General features: G+C 47.3%; 9 protein-coding genes across 9 annotated transcripts; 4 read left to right on the top strand and 5 right to left on the bottom strand.

The window, feature by feature from the left end:
* Window positions 1-243: 243 nt before the first annotated feature.
* Window positions 244-3079, bottom strand: cwh41 (mannosyl-oligosaccharide glucosidase; the record flags this gene model as incomplete). Its single annotated transcript, XM_040830283.1, has 7 exons — window positions 244-489; window positions 538-1447; window positions 1514-1892; window positions 1962-2007; window positions 2058-2215; window positions 2280-2756; window positions 2833-3079. 7 exons carry the CDS (start codon window positions 3077-3079, stop codon window positions 244-246), a joined length of 2463 nt encoding a protein of 820 aa, XP_040692088.1.
* Window positions 3080-3301: 222 nt separating this feature from the next.
* On the bottom strand, window positions 3302-4771 carry ASPWEDRAFT_36031 (FAD-dependent oxidoreductase). The gene is made up of 2 exons (XM_040834355.1): window positions 4633-4771; window positions 3302-4548 (listed from the first exon to the last, which is right to left on the bottom strand). The coding sequence occupies exons 1-2, from the start codon at window positions 4670-4672 to the stop codon at window positions 3353-3355; spliced, it is 1236 nt and encodes a 411-aa protein (XP_040692089.1). The 5' UTR covers window positions 4673-4771; the 3' UTR covers window positions 3302-3352.
* A 44-nt stretch (window positions 4772-4815) lies between these two features.
* ASPWEDRAFT_36032 (SNUT3/LISCH7 family protein) lies at window positions 4816-6125 on the bottom strand. The gene is made up of 2 exons (XM_040834356.1): window positions 5608-6125; window positions 4816-5545 (listed from the first exon to the last, which is right to left on the bottom strand). The coding sequence occupies exons 1-2, from the start codon at window positions 5927-5929 to the stop codon at window positions 5166-5168; spliced, it is 702 nt and encodes a 233-aa protein (XP_040692090.1). The 5' UTR covers window positions 5930-6125; the 3' UTR covers window positions 4816-5165.
* A 1182-nt stretch (window positions 6126-7307) lies between these two features.
* ASPWEDRAFT_24350 (Elongator subunit IKI1) lies at window positions 7308-8497 on the top strand (the record flags this gene model as incomplete). The annotated part of the gene is made up of 3 exons (XM_040832601.1): window positions 7308-7466; window positions 7562-7715; window positions 7770-8497. The coding sequence occupies 3 exons, from the start codon at window positions 7308-7310 to the stop codon at window positions 8495-8497; spliced, it is 1041 nt and encodes a 346-aa protein (XP_040692091.1).
* Window positions 8498-8853: 356 nt separating this feature from the next.
* Window positions 8854-9869, bottom strand: ASPWEDRAFT_57138 (SNAP receptor SEC22; the record flags this gene model as incomplete). The annotated part of the gene is made up of 5 exons (XM_040838327.1): window positions 9705-9869; window positions 9615-9649; window positions 9433-9542; window positions 8976-9381; window positions 8854-8916 (listed from the first exon to the last, which is right to left on the bottom strand). Exons 1-5 carry the CDS (start codon window positions 9736-9738, stop codon window positions 8854-8856), a joined length of 648 nt encoding a protein of 215 aa, XP_040692092.1. The 5' UTR covers window positions 9739-9869.
* ASPWEDRAFT_36035 (uncharacterized protein) lies at window positions 9751-11685 on the top strand. Its single transcript, XM_040834357.1, has 4 exons — window positions 9751-9915; window positions 10024-10201; window positions 10259-10747; window positions 10810-11685. The coding sequence occupies exons 1-4, from the start codon at window positions 9860-9862 to the stop codon at window positions 11560-11562; spliced, it is 1476 nt and encodes a 491-aa protein (XP_040692093.1). The 5' UTR covers window positions 9751-9859; the 3' UTR covers window positions 11563-11685.
* A 63-nt stretch (window positions 11686-11748) lies between these two features.
* ASPWEDRAFT_48654 (short chain dehydrogenase/reductase family protein) lies at window positions 11749-13161 on the bottom strand (the record flags this gene model as incomplete). The annotated part of the gene is made up of 5 exons (XM_040837140.1): window positions 11749-12321; window positions 12386-12456; window positions 12510-12674; window positions 12728-12813; window positions 12881-13161. 5 exons carry the CDS (start codon window positions 13159-13161, stop codon window positions 11749-11751), a joined length of 1176 nt encoding a protein of 391 aa, XP_040692094.1.
* A 225-nt stretch (window positions 13162-13386) lies between these two features.
* ASPWEDRAFT_36038 (CLPTM1 family protein) lies at window positions 13387-15805 on the top strand. The gene is made up of 4 exons (XM_040834359.1): window positions 13387-13511; window positions 13577-14632; window positions 14695-15180; window positions 15233-15805. Exons 1-4 carry the CDS (start codon window positions 13470-13472, stop codon window positions 15563-15565), a joined length of 1917 nt encoding a protein of 638 aa, XP_040692095.1. The 5' UTR covers window positions 13387-13469; the 3' UTR covers window positions 15566-15805.
* Window positions 15806-16269: 464 nt separating this feature from the next.
* On the top strand, window positions 16270-18633 carry ASPWEDRAFT_168329 (Mis6 domain protein; the record flags this gene model as incomplete). The annotated part of the gene is made up of 4 exons (XM_040830284.1): window positions 16270-16291; window positions 16341-16394; window positions 16467-17491; window positions 17539-18633. 4 exons carry the CDS (start codon window positions 16270-16272, stop codon window positions 18631-18633), a joined length of 2196 nt encoding a protein of 731 aa, XP_040692096.1.
* Window positions 18634-18776: the final 143 nt, after the last annotated feature.

Here is an 18776-nt window from a genome sequence, read left to right on the forward strand (position 1 = left end):
ACAGGGATAGGAAGGCATACGACGACGAACGCCGGAGGCATCGGCATACAGACCGTGGTCACCGCTCACACCACAGAGAGAGGGATACAGACTACCATAGCCGACGTTGATTTTTATACCCAAGGAAGATTCCATCCCTACGCGTTGGTGTTGGACGTTTTGGTAAGCGAATAGTGTACAAGTATCTTGTGTTGTAATTCTCTAGTTTATACCATGTACTATACAAGTGTTTATCTTGTAGCCTTACAACTCGTCATGGCCCTTCTTTTCGTTGGCCAGGTCGGGCATAGACATCATCTTAACGACCATACTAGTCCAGCCAGTGAAGTGTTGCGTCCGCTGTCCCTTGCCAGTTTCAGGGTTGTACTGTTCCCAGGCAAAACCGGTTTCCTTCCATTCTTTGAAGACATTCTCAACCAAGTTCTTGCGCAGTCGAGAATAGATTTCACGGGCCTGGTCTTGGTGAGGGCCAGATGTGGTTGCGGTGTCCTGAATTTGGTCAGTGGGATTCACGAGTTGGGTTTCGTTAGTACTCACGTAGAGGTTTTTCACGACCATGTAGTTGATGTTGATCCACACAGGGCTTCTCCAATAGTTCTCAGCAGTGCCGTAGAACTCGTCTTTCTTGCTCAGGCTGCGAATACCGTAGTCGCTCCATAGCTCTTCTGGATCGCTGATCAAATCCAAGATAGGCTTAAGATGAGGGTGGTTAGGGCCCACCATGCCGGTGAGGAAGGGCATGATGGAAATGTATCCCTTATGGCAGACATGGACACTCTCTTCGTACTCATCAATGGTCGCATCGCAATATGTCTGCGCCTGCTCGTCCCAATGGAGATCGTCGATGTTTCGCTCAATCGCCGTTTCGTAAACCTTGAACTCTTCAACATCTTCAACTTCTCCAAGATTTTCAGCAATACGGCGAAGAGAACGAGTCATCATTCCCATCCAACTGATCAGATCCACGTGCAATTCACCGGGGTGAGGGGGCTGTGCTCGAGGGTAATCGTCCAAGCCAGATGTCAAGATATGCTGGACGGAGCGTCCACGCCAGCGGTAAGCTTCTCTGGTAGAGAATGCCTCCCGGTCATAAGACTTGATGTCACCTCCCTGGGTATTCCTGTACCAGAAGTAGTGTTTCTTGAGCAATGGGTAGAAGGAACGGATGAATGCATCGCCCAACTCTGGGTGTTGCACATAGATAGACCCAACGTTTTGGGCAATATCTTGATCAGAATATTGGTCCAACGAAGCCGCCTGGTTTGCCTTCACTTTATCCATAAAAGCTTCCAAGATCAGGAAAAGAGTTGGCGGATTGGCATAGTGAGGATACTGGATGGTGAACTCAGGTGGCACTTTGCTGCGGGCCTCTGAACCCAGGATTTGCTCACGAGCAATCCAACCATCTTCATCCATCAGATTAAACCAGCTTTTCACAATCTCGAGTCTTGAATATACAAGTTAGCAATTGAATCCACATAGCACCAAATGCAGGTGCAAAGAGAAAACGTACGCAAGATCGATATCCCAGTCCACGATGGGAATTAGGTGGAAACCTTCATCCCACAGGAATCCTCTGGGGAAGAATGGACGAGAGGGAACGGAAGTAAATAGGTCCTTTGGTCCTTCAAGAACAGGCTGGGCTCGGGCTCTTGCCTCTGCTGTCTCTTCCCAGAAACCTTCATTCTCCTCATCATACTCCGGTGCTGCAGAGCGATCGACGATGTCGTCGCCGTGGAAAAATCCAATACCACCGACCAGATTCGAAAGCATCGCCTTGGAAAACTTGGAGTACTCCGCATTGTTGAAAGGGGCCTTGGGAGCGAGAATGTTGTCAAAGCGGTTAGAGAATGACATGGAAGTGGTGGTAATCTCTTTGGTAAGGGTCTCGGCTGTAATATTATGTTAATAAGGCATATGAAATGGATATACTGGGCATATCCAAAGGAATGGGGTCTTACAAGTCAAGGGTTGTGGCGAGGATCCAGAAGAGAAGATGACATCAAACTAGTATTTGTTAGTCGTGAGCCGCTATGGGTCAATAGGTCACCACATACCTCAAAAGCGCCCTTGAAGACCTTTTGCACCATATGAATATTACCTTCACCTGGAATATGTTTGATGGTAAAAACCTGCGAAGGAGGTGGGGGGTTCTCAGCCCCGTACTTCTGGATGCACTCGCTGACTTCATTCTTCATTTGAGAGAAAAGGATGACTAGATGCACCGTTAGTATCGACCGCCGGCATTTTACTTGATTTGTGATATAAAGGCGACTGACCTTTTGTCTGCCAAAGGTGCTCCGCTGGAATAGTAGAACTGGAGACCAAAGTGCGGTGCAGTGGCTTATCCTGATAACTTGGGTGGTCATGCTCAGGATGCTCATTGCTCTCTGGACCAGCAGTCACATCAATTGAAAAGTCTCCAAGGTCTGGTGTGAAACCTGCCAGTTTCACATCACCATCGAAACCAAGAGCCTCGGATTCGGTGGTAACTTCCAGGTTACCCAACCCCTCTAGAGCAGTGTAAAAGACCAATGAAGTTGGCTGGTCCTCCGAGGCACCCTCGCGAGGAACACCCTTAATCCGAGCACCCCAGTTGCCTCCCTGCTGTCCACCAGGAACCTTGATAAAGTCGATTGTCAAATCCAGGGAGTTTTCGGCGTCGTGGATCGTCTGGCGACCACCCTTTCGAATATCGTATTCGTCCCAGCCATAACCGGCCATGCCCTCATTTTGTTCGCATGTGTGTCTGAAATCTTTAAGATGGTTAGTACAGATGAACCCGATACTCAATTCAATCAATTGAGATAATAAGCACTTCCGGGCACATACTCTGCTGGGCAGTAGCGAAATCATCCACTTTGGCCCAAAGCAATCCCGAAAACAAACTGTTGGCAATTCGAGGCCGGACCCCAAAATAGAGGTTAGGCTTATAGGGCCCCCATAGTAGAGACTCGTTGTTCGCTCTTGCGGCCTCTTTCGTCAGACCGGCGACATCAGCGGCGGAACCTTGGCTAGCAATAATCCCGACGGTATAAAGCAGTGATGCTAAAAGGATAGATATATTCAAACGATACATATTTGAAAGAAAACCATCCAGGCTGTAGCTGCAAGCCTCACAGATTGAGGATGGACATATGAAGTGAGTTGCAATGAAACTCTCCTGGTTAATAGATTATCTGTCATGAGCGGAGATGTCGCTCTCCGCTCCGCACAAATTACGTGGCCCAAGCTTCTCCTCATTCCTACGCAGTACGCAGTAGCTAGAACGTCTACAGAAAACAACAGTTAGAACGAGGGGGCTAATTGCAATCTACCAGAAATGGTGATTAATTGATCTTATATAATTACTTTACAGGAAGTTTCTCGGATCTAAAGACCCAATCTTCGCGCTCTTAGCGTTACCATCAAACACGAATTCACTGATGACCTTTCCAGTTCCAGGGGCATTCTGAACGCCCCAGCAAGTATGGCCAGCAGCAAGGTATAGTCCCTTGGTTCCGGTGTGTCCAACCAGTGGGCCTCCCCGGATGGCAGCCACGTTCGGCAAGTAGCAAGCCTGACGGGCGGTGATCTCTCCATCGCGTAGCTCATCAGAGATGCTGCCCACCTGATTAAAGATATCCCGGCATCGTTCTTGATCCACCTCTACATCTGCCGAGGTTTCTGGGAGAGGCACCTCATGGTCACCATCACCGCAGGCATAGACCGTGTCGTCGGGACGAGCGTAGATCTCGGGGGAAGCCACTGTTGCTCGCGACCGCTTTGATGGATCAAAGTTGGCTGGCATCTCGATGTTTGTGAAAAGAGTGTACGCGCTGACTGGTTTGGTGGGTCGGATGACGACGCTATGTGCGCGCATAGAGGATATGGGGGCTTCTGGTAAAATCGACCTCGTCCAAGGGCCTGCAGAGACGATCACGTCTGTTGCTGGAATAGTACGGGATTTTCCGGTTTCATTTTCCGTATAGGTGACCGACTCAACAGAATCGTTCGAGTAGCCAATCTTTTTAACAGATCCCAATGTGATCTTTGCGCCTTTTTCTTCCGCAAGCTTCGCAATCGAAGTAGTGAAGAGATAGGGATGAACCTGAGCTGTTTCGCCAGGGTCGCTCATGCTTTCGTATTCCCGCCAGAGTTCTGGCGCAATCCAGTCCAGATCCTGAGGAACTCCAGCAGACTTGAGTTTTGAAAGAGCAGCCGCACTTCGCTTTTGTAGAGAAACCGAGCTCCCACTTCTTGCTCCGCCGCCCTCTGCGTTTTCATCACTCAGCGGACGGCCCTTTGCGACGGCCTGACCACACCCGACCTCTCTGTATCCCCATCGCTCTTTACCATTGTGCTCTTTGGCCAATTCTGCATGCAGTTTGTAACTCAGCGGTACGATGTTGCTGGGGTATGCCCATAACGCCAAAAGTCCTCCCGCTTTGCCCGATGCCCCACCAGCGATTTCTGAGGCTTCGAGCAGAGTGACTGAGTGGCGTGAAGGATCAAAGGATGGGTGTCGTGTTAGGTAGTATGCTGAACAGCATCCGATAATACCACCGCCTGAGATATGTTAGTCTGTGTCAAATGTGGATGAATATTTGGTTGTGCGGGGTAGAGTTCAAGGCAAGTCGATTAAATCCATACCAACGATAACAATGTCGCGGCGTTCATTTGAGGCCGACATTTTGCAATACGGCGCAATTCTCGAACTTAAAGCTCTGATTGAAGCCACTATGGCAGAATAGTGTTTTGGACAGAGGCTGGAGTTTGGTGCCGATAAAACAGGATGGTTTACTGAGGCAAATACGTCACTTTTTGGGATAGAACCAGTCATGTGCCTAGCCGCTCAATATTATTAACCAACTGATAACTTCAGCAGCCATTGCTTTGATCTATCAATACGATGTAGCTCTAGGTATCTTTGCCGACCTTTTCATTTTCTGATCTCATTTGATACCTGAATGATCATTCTAGTAAGACTGTACAATCGCCATCAGAAAAAATACAGACGCAAAGAGAAGCAAACAAACAATAAACCCTGCTCCGAGAATGCATGTAATTGCCACAAATAAATAAGGATCAATTAAGTCCGACACAAGAGAAATGGGATAGGAAAAGAGAAGGAGAGGTATAGGGAATTAGATAATGCGAGACAGAATTTCTCATGTGTGATGTTATCAAGGACTGAGCGGCCGATTGAATCCTCCTAAGCGGTTCATGTACTGTCTGTATTCTGTCTTCTTCTCCTTGCGCACGCCATATATGTCGTTACCAGGTACCTTGGTATTTTTCGTGCTCCGGAAGCGTGCAAAGCCCATGCTTCTGCGCATCTGCTCTTCGATATCATCGTCGTCAACTGTATCATCTGCGTCCAAATCCATCTCATCTCTGGCCCGATTTGATCTCTGTATGTCTGACGCTCCGTTTGCCTGAGACCGAATATCCCTGCGATCGTTTCTGCGGTCCGGTCTAGGGCCTCGAGGTGGTGTCCTAGATCTATCCCGGGTACCATTGCGGACGGGCGAGCGAGAGCGGTCACGGAATCTATCGCCTTTCCCTGTATGATCGTCAGAAAAAGACAAGCCTTAAACTAGTACACCGATGTAGCATTCCACCTACCTCGTCTATCGTAGTATCTTTCGCGGCTGGCGCTCCTTTCTCGGTCTCTTGGTCCCCGTCCGTCCCTATCTCTGTCTCTCCTGTCGCGATCTCTAGATCTGCTCCTTTCTCGCCGTCGGTCTCTGCGATCCCTTGAGCGAGAGCGAAATCGTCGGTCATCGCGCGGGCCGCCACGTCGTCTATCGTCTTTAGAATACGGGTCACGCCTGGGACTTTTATCAAACTCCGAGCTTGGCTCAGGCGACCGGGTCTTCCTTTCATCCATGTCCCACATGGTTGAGCTGTCAACTCGCCGAGCACGCTTTGCAGGTGGTTCCGCCATCTTGATCAGTCGAAATGCGGGTGTTGCCCGGTGGTTTGAGTCTGGTAGTACAAATCGATAGCAAGGTTCGTTGCCTCTGTAAATCCGATTCAAGTATCAAAAGAGAGTAGATGAAGAAGTTTATCAGTTGATTAACTCATTACTTTTTTTTGGTCGCTAAAGGGGTATCAATTCATCAAGACAACGCTGATTTTTGGATTTCTTGGGGTTGCAGGAGCTCGGGTGAAATTGCGCGCGTGAAGTTTGTTACGGTCGTCCGCTTGGACCCACTGCGCCGTTATCCCCCAAAGAGGCTAGCCCGATAGTCATAAGAACAGAAATCCTGCATGGAATTCTTGGTTAGTCAATATTATCGATAAAGAGGGCTTTTGAAGCCGATGGGTTAGATGAACAGAAATGATGGGCTTCAGGCTAGGTCAACGTCTCATCAAATAAATATACCGCTGCACAAGAGCGAAGAAAGCCTCAAGGTGTTCAGAAACAATTGAGAATCGAGTTTTGGAAGAGCCAGTAGGCTTCATCCTATCTATACATACTTACTGCAATCTGAATATGTGGATACCATGGAATGCCTCTTGGAGAAGGTTGATATCCTGAGGCACATCCTTTGTCATGATAAATTGTTTTCTTCTCATGATAGAACTTACTATCACTCTCTTTGTAATTTTTCTTCATTTCTCTTTTACAGGCCAGACTTATATTGATGCACTTGCCCGTTGCCTAATAAGGATTGTGACTATTCAGTGCTGCGAAGGCAACTGGACACACTCTCTCAGCACTGGGATTTCTATTGAAGTTTCCAGTAGACTCTGCTACTCTGGTCCTAGTTCCTAAAATTTCAGGATGTGTCATGCTGGCTTTTAAAAGCTAGCAAATGTCTCATTATTCCAAACTTTTGTCGATTATGTTTCTAAATTATTGGCAGCATATGCAGAGTACACTGGGCCAAATTCATCTGACAGCAGGGTTGTTTGATACGGATGAAGAGTGTGTTGATAAAAATGCCGCAGTTCAATATTATATTATCAACAGCAATATCAATGCATTCAATATGATAGTGCTGATATTTTTTACGGGCCTGAGTGCAGAGACATGAAGAAGGAATCAATGGTGAATGAGGTATAGACATTGCCGGTTGCAATTGCTATAGGCCAGAGGATACTTCCAGATTCAAAATCACCGGCCCGTCCCGCCGAGCCTCAACTCTAAGTGCGAAACAGGAAAGGATCGCTCGTTGCGCAGAAATCTTTGCGCCCGATCTCTTCAACCCCTCCATCGCCAACAAAACCCCACTATTATTATACCCAGGGATAAGGGAACGCCAGCTCTTCTTACGATTGACTATATTTCGGCCTAAGAAAGGCCCAGACAGGGAATCATGGCCCCCACAAACCTTTCTCATCGACAGACGCATAATTTACTTTTGATTTCGAAGCTTCTCAGTCTAAGAGATACTGCGTCACCCCTCACTCTCCTCCTCGATTCCCTAGAACAACCAGCCACGCCATTGGTCAAGGAATATCTACGACGTGCGAAAGTGAGACAACCTTTTCTATCCAGGAACACCAGAGATAAAACCAATTTCTTTCGATTTAATTTGCAAGTCGCAGGGCTGTGCTGACTACATAATAGCTATCGAAAGCCCATGTCACATTTGTTGCTTTCGAGACATTGAAGCGACCAGAAGGCGTGGATATCTTCGTCTCAGCTCGACGAAAAAGCCCATTAGATATTGCCAAGGAAGTTGGTGCTGGTTACCAGGCAGTATCAAACAACCCCTCGCGTCGTAAGTCTATCGCCTATCTTGATATTAATCCTCAAACGTGCTAACTTGCAGTAGGACGAGTTGTTATCATCGACTCTATCAATCCTCTTTTGGGTTCCAAGAATATTGACCCGAACTTCCACCTGCCGACCTTCCTAAGCTCATTCCTTGTCCCCGCCAGTCCCTCAGCACCCAAGGTGGACTCATCACTCGTCGTGACCTACCACCAGGATGTTCCAAGCTTTCCGAGCCAGCAGCCATACACACCATCGTATTTTTCTCTACTCACTTATCTCGCTACGACAATCATTACACTCCACTCTTTCTCTCACATTCTCGCTCAAAAGGCCGCTCGCGATCGCAGTCTCGCTGCCCCCGTCTTCGGACTCGAGGAAGAACAGGATGGTGTGATTTTGGGGAGACTAGACTCAGTTGGGAACCAAGCAGCAGAAGGAATCGCCCTCGAGATGGAGCACCGAAGAAAGAGCGGCCGCGGGGTGTTGGAATGGTACTTTCTCCCACCCGCCTGGAAATATCCGCCTCAGCAAATGAAAGAGATTGTGACGCTATTGGACGACCACCCCTTGTATCGTCCACCCGAAGAACCGGATACTGGAGCCGGCGATGAGGAGCCAGAGTCGACATTTGAGCTACGCCTCACTGACAGGCAAAGGCGTGACAGAGAAGGTGTGGTCTTGCCATACTTTGATGCACAGAAGGGCGATGGTCCTGGTGAAGGTGGGCGAATTTTATATGACATGGGTGAGGAGGATGATTTCGACGAGGAAGAAGATGAGATATAAGGCCTGCAAACTGCGCACAAACTGTCACTGTGGTATAATCTAATGGGCAGATTCCACGTTGCCAATTATTCTTATTCCACAGTGGTCTCCATTTTTCGGTCTCTAGGATATCTGCTAGGATATTCAAGTCATACGAAGATTGAATCATGCAGACTACATAAACATACTATCTGTGCCTTTTATATTGTGCCAGGAATTCGATGAATCACAAGTCCAGCTTGCCATCATACCCTTTGATCAAAATGACTGAAGCGCTTGAAAATGGGCGGATGGGTCCCTGCATCCACCGGAGAAATTAATTATGCATACATTCATACATTTGATGTTTCATCCAGAGAGCGCCTCGTGTGGATAAATTAGAAGAATCGCCACCAGATGAGGACGAGCATGATAAATCCGACTCCCGCAAATGGTCCATACTATGAAATGTCAGACACAGACTGTTGCCTTTTGCCTTGAAGATGGAGGGGAGACTTACCTGTTTCACCAACAACTCCCAGTTGATGCGTACTGCGGCTTTCCTATACTTCTTACTGTCTTCTCGCAGACGGCCCGACAATTCACCCATCCGTTCCAAGCTGTCTCCTCGGTACAACAGATCCTCAATATTCTTGGTCATCACCTTCGTGACATCGCGGAGCTCGTCGTTCAACTTGTCAAGGTTTTGTGATGCGCGGCTGTCTTGATAAAGCTTCTTGGTGCGTTGGATAAAGGTGTCAAACTCTACGAAAGCGTATGGTCGCAGGTTAGGCGAGTGATACTGTGCAGGCGAGTAGGTAGTGGTAAATTCCGATGCGACATCGGCGAGATAGGTGAAGGCAAGTTTGCGCGGGTATGAACGATCGCAAATGCATAGAAAACAGAGATCGTCTTTGACGAGGTAGCTTTATATCATTGTTAATTCGCATTTGTAGCCGTTGTGCGAGTAGGCTTACTGAAGATTATATTGACCGGACTCGATACTAGCTTGGGGTGCTGAGCTGCGACTTAATCGACGGAATATCATCTTCGCCTGAGATTTGATTTCGGAAAGTTCCACTTCTGCCTGAATTCAGTGGCACGGAATGATAGTTAGTCACGAGATATTAAATACAGTGAATGAGAGCTGAAGACTCACCTGTTCATCATCAACCGACGCGGCCAGCATGAGGCCTTTCCCTAATCATCAGCAAATGCATGACATCAACCCACTGCACGCTGCCCTTACCGTCAAGCCTTGCGATCTGCGTTGATTTGACCATCTTGCGAGATATCTCAGTGGTCTCACTGGGTCTTATTTTGACAGAATATCTGACAAGTTGTAGTTGACCGTTGCGTTACAGGAACCTGAGTATCCCTCTTGTTGTCCATAACTTGGGGATAATGACCCCTAAGCGCAAGGCGGTGGACGGCGGCAGTACAGCCAAACGGCCAACCAGGTGAGAGAGTCGTCGGAGTGAAAGAGAGCTACTTCGTCTAGCTCTCCACAGTCACAAACTGCTTTGTTTTTTTCTTGGAGAGAGAAGCTCATGAAAGTTATGTTTTAGAAGCCGCAAGAACTGTTCTGCTGATGTAGCGGAACCTAGTGACGCTGGCAAGTCCGGCTCCGCAATGTCTACAAACTCCAGACCCAAGCGAAATCCTAGGAGGGCCGTTAAAGATCGATGGGAAGAGCAAAAGCTGATGACAAGCGCGGAATCGCAGTTGATAGACCTAGATCTTGTGGTATGCTTTCCAAAATCTCTTTAAATGACGAAAGCTGAGTCGAATGGAATTTATTAGAAATTACTCGCGAAACCCGAATCATGGAATTTACTAGACGAGGAAGAGAAAAAGGAGATCGTATCCCTTCTTCCAGATAACATAAAGGCCCAGCTTGAACCTTCTCCTGACGACCCTGATGCCAAAATGCCCCCTATCCCAGAATCGTTTTTGCGTTACTCGAATCCCTGGCGAGACAGCATCCGCCAATTTCAATTAGATCTACAGAATGGTCGTTACGACCCCAAATGGCTGCAGCAGGCCGATGAGGCTATGCGGGAGAGGAGCGCTGGTAAATTTGACAATTTCAAGGAAATAGAGTTTGAAGAGTTTTGGGGCCAGAAGCAAAAAATGGACACAACCATTGCTGCGGGAGAAAGCTCTCAAGTGAAGTTGGAAACACTGATTGAAAATGGTCTTGTCCGTCCAGGCGACGTTTGGAAGCTGTCGCGTGCTTTCACCATGGGCAAAGGTAGGCGGGAGAGAGTTTTTATTGAGAAAGAAGGAAAGGTACGTATTTGACCAGAACCACCTCGACTCTATTTTCCCCTTTTCTTCTAATATCGTGATAGATTTTGGAAATAAATGGGTCACGCCTTACATTTCTTGTTCCGCCTGGTCAGCGCGTTTTTCTATCCCATCCACAGAGTAAAGCTGCTCCAGAATCAACCTCCATAAATGAATCGTCAGTCGGCGAAGAAACCCTCGCCAAACCAGAAGCTAGTGACACTATTGAGACACCTGCGCAGCCACACCTGGATACAGATCAAAAGGAAAAGGCCGCATCTTCCAAAAAGCGCAAATCCAGCAATGCACGTGGAGGGCCCAGGAAACAACAACAAGTAACGGAACAGGGAGAGAACGGTTCTGGAAAGCCGATCCCATCCCCTGAGAACAATGAACAGACTCTCGGAAGCTCTGAGAACCCCCAAAAATTTGCAGTGAAGATTAACAATCCTCAGCAGACCATCGAATCTCAAACTCATTTGGTCGTGATGGGTAGCATGGCAGCACCTGCTGAAGAGGCAAAGAATGGTGACCAAATCCCCACAGACACTATAGAAACTGTCTCCGGTACGGCCAAAAAGGGGCATTCACAATTGAACTCTCCGGCGGGCTCAACAAAGCAATTTGAAGAGATTATACTCGAAAATATTAATGGACCTCATTCACTCGAGATGAAAATGATAGCAATCGATGGCCGTATTGGGCACATTCCAAATGGAAATGCTTGGAAAGAATTTCGGTGCTACAGAAACAATCAGGATATGGGTAGTCTTTGGGAAATCAGACAGGCCTGGTTTATTAGGAACTGTGCCAAATAGGCTAGATCGTGGGTATCACCCTGGTCATTTCATGTATGTAAATTATCGACACCCCCTGTGTCAATTTTAGGGATCAATTTGAAATAAAACCCAACCTGGGGCTCTCTCTTGTCTATACTGATATCCGGCGCAATCATTTGGTCTCTTTTAAATAAGAAACGTTTTTCTAAGTTCATTTATATAGTATTAAATATTGTCATTACCTATTCCCATAGCCATACTATCATCCTTTATCGGCCGGTACTCGTCGGCAGCGTAATCAATAGCAAAACTCGCCTGGATGAAGTCCTCCAGTTCTTCGCTGACTGTCTTGAGCTTCTCCTTTACACTCGCAACACCTTCTTGCCCCACTATATGGCGTGATGGTGGATTCTCATGCCCTCCGATTGCCGTGATGGCGTATACAGTTTCAGCCACGAGGACTTCCATATGTGCTGAACTGAGAGGGGGATACGTTGATCGAATTTCGGGGGCCGAAAATGGTCCATCTCCGGCAGAGCTAGCATTACTGCTACTCTGTTTTCCGTTGTTGCTGTCTGTGGCTGGGGAATCTTCATCACTTCTGGACTGTATGTCCGGCAGACGAGGTACGAGTCGATTTAGGATTCCGCGGAATAGAGGCGCATGGTTGGCAGCTGGTGAATAGGCGGGAACAATCGGAGGCACGCTTGTGATCAGATTTGTCAGAATAGGAATTTCAATGCTGCTCTGGAAAATTGTGAGTTTAACGTTGAATGGCGCTATTTCGTATGCAAGGCTCTAGAAAAACATTCCAATTAGTAGCTGCAAATTTTTTTGAATCAAGTTATAGGTATATACTTACATCGCAGAATCCTTCAAGGGCCCAGCCTGCTGCGCAATACATCCCAAGTCCGGGTGTTCCGATATGTGCAGCTGTTAATTGTCAGAACTGATATTGCCCTGTTCGTGAATAAGTTGGTTCTTACTGATTCCTGAAAGTATCATAATATGCCCCGACTTTTGCGACCTCATATGAGGCAATGCAGCCTTTATAATATTGAGAGGGCCGAAGTAATTCATTTCGAATTGTTCTCGAACAAGATTCTGGGTATGGTGGGAGGCCGCGAGCTCCTCTACAGACCCGATAAGGGCTAGACGATGATTAGAGACGGATTGAATTCGAGACATTGATTGGACTTCATACTTTGACTTGTACAACAAAGGAGAATATCTACCTTGCCAAATGCCGCAATTGCTTCCGCAAGGACCGCTTGACATTCGCCCATCAACCTGCAACAAAGTAAGTACATGCATTCTCTGCTGAGATATCTCAGCCCTCGTAGATTCCTGTACACACCTATAGTCTAAAGGAACTGACTTCATCCGCTGTCCCCATCCCTCATCTTTGTGACTCTCAACCTCGGCCAGGAAGGCATCAAATCCATTGCGACGGCACTCATCCCGGTCGAGGGTCGAGTGTACCAATCCAAGTAGAGCATAGTCTCCATGCGCAAGGACTTGTCGAGCAACTGAGATACCAATGGGCGAATCTCCAGCAGTAATCAGCCAGACTCGAGGCTCACTATGGGAGGGGAACTGTGGGCGGGAGTAGTCGGGGGAGGGATGATTGTCCGCCATTAGGTTATTCACACGCCGGACATGCCCATCGCGCAACTATCTCCTAGAAAGTTGCGAGTCAGTCGAGCACAGACCAATTATTTTGATCGCGCGCAAGTCAAAACGTCTTGGTTGCTCGTTTGCTGATTTTCTTCGTCGCGGAGATGGGGTGGAGTTGGAGGGGAACAACGATGTCATTTCCGACGGGGCGAGAACACGGGCCCGCCAAGATAACCGCTTCTCGACCATCAACGGGTGCGCTGGCCTTTGTTTTCTCCTTTGTTCTCCCCATCGACGATATTCTCTGTTGTCAAGCACCCAGAGAAAATATGCCTGAGCAAGTTCAGCGTAGGGAGGAGCAGGGGTCAAACGTGAGTTTGCGTGATACTGTCATTTGCGAAGGTCTCAGGCTGACTGACATTTATCGCTCTTCTAGTCCGGCTTCAAGGGTGCCCTTCAGGGACTGGGGTTTTTCTTGCTGGCCCAGTTTTTCGTCGGCCAATTCTTTGGAAAACAGCAAAATGCGACATCTGGCGCGCAGCCTGGTGGCATGCCTTCCTTTGCTGATCGTCCAGCTCTGAGCGAAATCACGAACTACAGTCCTGTCCCCGAAGTTGTTGCCCCAATATGGCCTGCTGACAGTGCCTTGGATATGAACATCTACGTTTCGCCATCTCTGATACTACCTACCTTCAAATCCCTCCCGCAAGGCTCTCTTGTGTTGGAGGAGAAGAATTTCACGATTGGCAATTACAGCGATAGTAGGGAGATTGACACTACCATCAAGATTCCTAAGGAAGTTCAGCAAAACGGAACACTCTGGGCACACTTTTACGTCGGGCTTACTGGCCATCAACTCGACCCCTCCGCGAAAGACTACAGCACTGATAATGCTATCCACTTTTTCCGTCCGCTCAACCAGTATCTTCCCAAGAAAAAGGTTAAGAAGTTGAAGAATCTCCTGGCTTCTGACGAGGCTGAGGAGGAAGCAGAGGATAACACACCCGATGTACAGGTTGTATCCTACTATCATCCGAACTTCACTGTTTCCGTTATTCCCGATTCTGGAACCCAGCAGTATCGCCAGGTTCACCCCGCCGTGCGACAGCATATGCTCCTGGAAGCGACTGGCGCCAGGGACCTGTCTGGCCAAAAGGGGTGGTACTATCCTATCGTTTTCTTGAACACCTTCTGGCAACTCAAGACCCATATGGTAGAGTTGAACTCGACAGTTGATACCATGCCACTGCGCATCACTCTTAATAACTTGCAGAACTGGAAGTTCAGCATGATGACTAGTGTTGATGAGGGTGCGAAGCAGAACGCTCGGCAAGCTGCTTACGGCGGCTCGACTCCCGGCGGCGGTGACGGCAGCGAGTTTGAGATGATCAAACAAGTCCTCTTGGATACAAATATCTGGCTATTAGGTACAACCGGGGTTGTTACTATTCTCCACATGGTGTTTGAAACGCTTGCCTTCAAGAACGACATTGTAAGTCCCCCATATCCATATATTCCTCAATCTGTGTTACATAAAGCTAATTATCACTCAAGTCCCACTGGCGCAAGAAGAAAGATGTCGTCGGAACTTCCGTCCGTACCATCTTGGCCAATGTCTTCATGCAGGCCGTTATCTTCCTGTATCTAATGGACAACAGTGAGAATACCTCCTGGATGATTCTTGCTAGTCAGGGATTCGGTATTCTTTTGGAAGCGTGGAAAATCACCAAGACCGTGGACGTGCGCCTGCGACCTCCACCCAATAACTCCTTCTTCTCTTTCCTTCCTTTCGTGGTGGTCTTTGAAGATAAGCATAAGCTCACCGAAACCGAGCAAAAGACCAAGGAGTATGACGAAATTGCTTTCCGCTGGCTCTATATCCTTGCTGTTCCTCTCCTCGGTGTGTATGCAGCCTACAGCTTGGTCTATGAGACACACAAGTCGTGGTACTCTTATATCATTGAGACTCTTGTCGGTAGTGTGTACGCTTATGGGTTCCTGATGATGGTCCCTAGCTTGTACATCAACTACCGCTTGAAGGTTTGTGCTCCCATGCCGATGGTCACGAATAAGCTAATAAAGGTTCCTTTAGTCTGTTGCCCACATGCCAGGCAAAGCATTGACGTACAAGTTCCTCAACACTTTCATTGACGACCTCTTTGCTTTTACTGTCAAGATGCCATGGCTCCACAGACTTTCCACTTTCCGTGATGACATTATCTTCTTTGTCTGGCTTTACCAAGGCTGGAAGTACAAGGTTGATTATAAGCGTGTTAACGAATTCGGTCAGGGAGGTGAAAGTGATGAAGAGGAAGAGGAAGAGAAGCCAGCTCCTGTCGAATCGGAGAAGAAGGCCGAGGAATCTCCTAAGGCTTCTGGAAAGGAGAGCTCTAAGTCCTCTAACAGCAGCCGCAAGAGGAAGTAGAATGGGTCTTTCACGGGAGTCGGGCGACATGCTAGCGCTTTCCCGTCGAATATCAATGCTTCTTGCATTTCAAAGCCCTGGAGTTGACGGTTATGGAAATTGCGAAATTGAGGGTTATTTCAGCTTCTAGTGGTATACATCGAGTAGTCGGTGCTATCATGTTGGGGCTTTCGCTCTCTGATCGCTTTGATATATTTTTCTCCGATCAACTTTCGGTGACGACTGTGTATTTTACATTAAATTATTAATATATTAAGGGATCATATCAAATACCATAGCTTTAATTTACAGACTCATTTGGAACTAAATACTGTCATTTGTAGCATCAATTATAACATCATTCTTGGATTCGTATGGTTGTTGGTGTTGGCCAAATTCGGTAAAGTTCAATTTTCCGTCCCCATCTCGTGATGGACTGCCGGCAGAAAGGCAGTTTGAACAGAGCAACTTTCGACTACAAGTAATAAAGTCTTTGGTACTCAACGTTCACTAATCAATTTACTCGAGCAATTCCATTACTGACATTATATTGGATTGGGAAATTCTTCGCCCTATCTATTGAAGACTCAAAACGCGACACGCTTTGGCGGCACGCGGAGACCGATGATACTAAACAGTTTTGGCTGTCGCAATATTGTCGCAAAATTGGAATAATACAAGAGACTTTCATTTCGAATAAGCTCAAATCCAAGAAATCATTATCGATGTCATCCGACGACGGAAGAGGTCTGTTTCAATTAAATCTCATCTTGATCAGTCGTTGACAGGCCCCCAGAAACAGAGACCCGGCCAACCGGCCTGCTAGATGCAGTCGAGCATCTGGAAGCAGGTAAGACTACCCTGCTGCCTCTTGAGCTGGATCAAATAGCAAAAAGATCGCCTGTCTAACGGCAGTCTGTAGTTGCATATGTTCCGCCCAAGCAAAGATACACAGATGCTGGCCAGTTGGCCAAAACAATCGCTTCAGACGCGTATGAGAGTGGAATTTCTCGAGATGTTCTGGAGCGTCTCCTGAAGATTCTCACAACAGAAAATAATCTTGACCAAGGGACCATGACTACGTTGATCAAGAACCTGTATCCACTGGAAAGAATATCTTCCAAAGTGGTTACGCAGGTGGTGTGTTGTCTTGGTCCTAGCAAGAACAAACCAAGTGCTGCAACCCAGACTTTACTCTTGCGATGGTTGATTCTCGTATATGACTTTCTGGAGGACAGATCCTACTTATCAAAGCTCTATGCAGTGCTTTTTAATTGCCTAGATATGCTAAGTCTGCGGAAATCCCTGTGCCATCTCCTTTCTCTCATCACTCGACGAAAGCACGTCAAGCCTTTTCGTATCCAAGCTCTCATGGAGATGCTTGCATCTGCAAGTGGTGAAGAGAAGGAACTCACGAGTCTACTAAAGGTTTTCAAGAACTATTATCCCGATATCGTCCTGGGAGACCTTGGTATGAGAAGAACGGGCCTGTTCTTTAAGCATCCGGACCCAGAGTGGCCTAGCCATGTGAGACATCTTCAGGATACCAACGCCGAGAAAGCACAAGCGAATCAACCCTCAACATTTCAGGTTGTTCACCGTGGCTTGGTGAAAAGGACTAAAATGGAAGTCATCGTTCCAGATGTGCAGACATCGCGAGTATCACAAAACCACACGTCATTGGAGGAACTGCGCAGCGTTAGCCATTTCGTCGAAAGGCTCGACAAGATCGAACTGCCTAATCAAATAATATCTACCCTGGGTGACAATCTGGCCCAGAAATATTTGTTTCTGGTTAAACCAGAAGCTGCGAATCGCCGACTAGACGATTGGCTAAAGGGTTTCCTTAATGATAAACTGGAGCAGATTCAAGATGGGCACGAAGATGAGCCAGAAACATTAACTTACATACTTACGCTTGCTGTGGAGTATGTTCGCTATGCTAAGGTACGAAGTCTCTGATCGATTGGAACCGATTGCTTATCAGGCTATAGGAAGTCCCTGCTGCAGTTATCTCATTCCTCAAGGCATACCTCCTTTCATGGAATGGTAGCGACAACCTTGAGCAAACTATGCATCTCCTCGAGTATCTTCCTGTGCAACCCTACGACTCTCTGCGCAGCGAGATTTTGGAACCCCTAGAAGTTGCAGTACTGGATGAAACACTTGCTTCGAGGACCATCATACTTGACTTTTATTCTTGCTTAGTTCGCCAATGGGGTGTCAAACTTAGGACACAACCGGCGAACTCCCCAGAATCAAAGCCTCTCAGCAGGCTTATTGTGCATGCAGAACTTTTGGCACTATCGATTCTCGAGAACTCACCCACTGCACCGTATGACGACGACATTGGAAAATATAAACCCGGTACATTGGCTGTTGTTGAATTCTATTGCACACTCGCCGAATTATTTTCTTACGCGTCTTCGAACGGAAATATCCGCCTCACAATCCCCCTGGCTCCAACAGTTTACACCCTACTGTTCACACCGATAGACTCAGTAATTTCAATTATAAGCTCCGTGCTCGCCAGCTACAAGTCGTCTTTTGAATCATCCCTGACTTCTGAAGTCCTTCAAATGCCAAACTCCTCGGAATCCCTCTATCCAACAGACTTGGTAGGCCAGTTCAATGGCTATGTGATGGACATTTGCAATCTATTGTGGCGAAACCGAGGACTCAACGGAGAAGATGCGAATGCCTTAGGCTGCTTGATGCCGCCTTCTACCATCGCTGCTCTTACACAATACATTAAGGATTCGAACGAAATCGCTAGGGAACGGAAACGCGATGTTGTCTTCCACTACAACCTTTCCTCGATATTCTCTCTTGGCCACCATGCAGCGCTGTGCAATATATCCGCAGCTTGCTTTTCTGATATAGAAGAGGAGAATAAAATCACAGAAGGACAGCCAAAACTTAGGAGACCTGTCACCCAAAAGGCGCTTAACGCTTTGGAGAAAGAGGGAGGGGTCAAGATGACTTGGCACGAGTATAGAGTGCGCATGTTGGATTGGTTGGAGGCGGCAGACAGTCGCGGGATTGGAGAATTGATGCGAAGTACGATGAAGGCCTTACGTAAAGAGTGATAGGCTTAATGATTTGGATGATATGATTATTTGTTTCAATACACTTTTTGGTTAGAAATCATGTATTTCGTGCTGTTGGGTACTATGTACCCTCATGTATAACTATTATACAACGTTTGCTTGTATAAATTTGAATGAATGCG

This window comes from Aspergillus wentii (genome assembly GCF_001890725.1).
Source record: "Aspergillus wentii DTO 134E9 unplaced genomic scaffold ASPWEscaffold_2, whole genome shotgun sequence".
NCBI classification, from domain to species: domain Eukaryota; kingdom Fungi; phylum Ascomycota; class Eurotiomycetes; order Eurotiales; family Aspergillaceae; genus Aspergillus; species Aspergillus wentii.

Excerpts from the sequence above, each read along its gene's own strand:
- ASPWEDRAFT_36031 (XM_040834355.1), bottom strand. The coding sequence starts at position 4,672 with ATGTCGGCCTCAAATGAACGCCGCGACATTGTTATCGTTG. Across the intron at positions 4,549-4,632 it reads CCGCGACATTGTTATCGTTG|GCGGTGGTATTATCGGATGC; the intron begins GTATGGATTTAA and ends AACATATCTCAG.
- ASPWEDRAFT_36032 (XM_040834356.1), bottom strand. The coding sequence starts at position 5,929 with ATGGCGGAACCACCTGCAAAGCGTGCTCGGCGAGTTGACAGCTCAACC. Across the intron at positions 5,546-5,607 it reads AAGATACTACGATAGACGAG|GGAAAGGCGATAGATTCCGT; the intron begins GTAGGTGGAATG and ends ACGATCATACAG.
- ASPWEDRAFT_36035 (XM_040834357.1), top strand. The coding sequence starts at position 9,860 with ATGACCCCTAAGCGCAAGGCGGTGGACGGCGGCAGTACAGCCAAACGG. Across the intron at positions 9,916-10,023 it reads ACAGCCAAACGGCCAACCAG|AAGCCGCAAGAACTGTTCTG; the intron begins GTGAGAGAGTCG and ends GTTATGTTTTAG. Across the intron at positions 10,202-10,258 it reads TGATAGACCTAGATCTTGTG|AAATTACTCGCGAAACCCGA; the intron begins GTATGCTTTCCA and ends GGAATTTATTAG.
- ASPWEDRAFT_36038 (XM_040834359.1), top strand. The coding sequence starts at position 13,470 with ATGCCTGAGCAAGTTCAGCGTAGGGAGGAGCAGGGGTCAAAC. Across the intron at positions 14,633-14,694 it reads TTGCCTTCAAGAACGACATT|TCCCACTGGCGCAAGAAGAA; the intron begins GTAAGTCCCCCA and ends TTATCACTCAAG. Across the intron at positions 15,181-15,232 it reads ACATCAACTACCGCTTGAAG|TCTGTTGCCCACATGCCAGG; the intron begins GTTTGTGCTCCC and ends AGGTTCCTTTAG.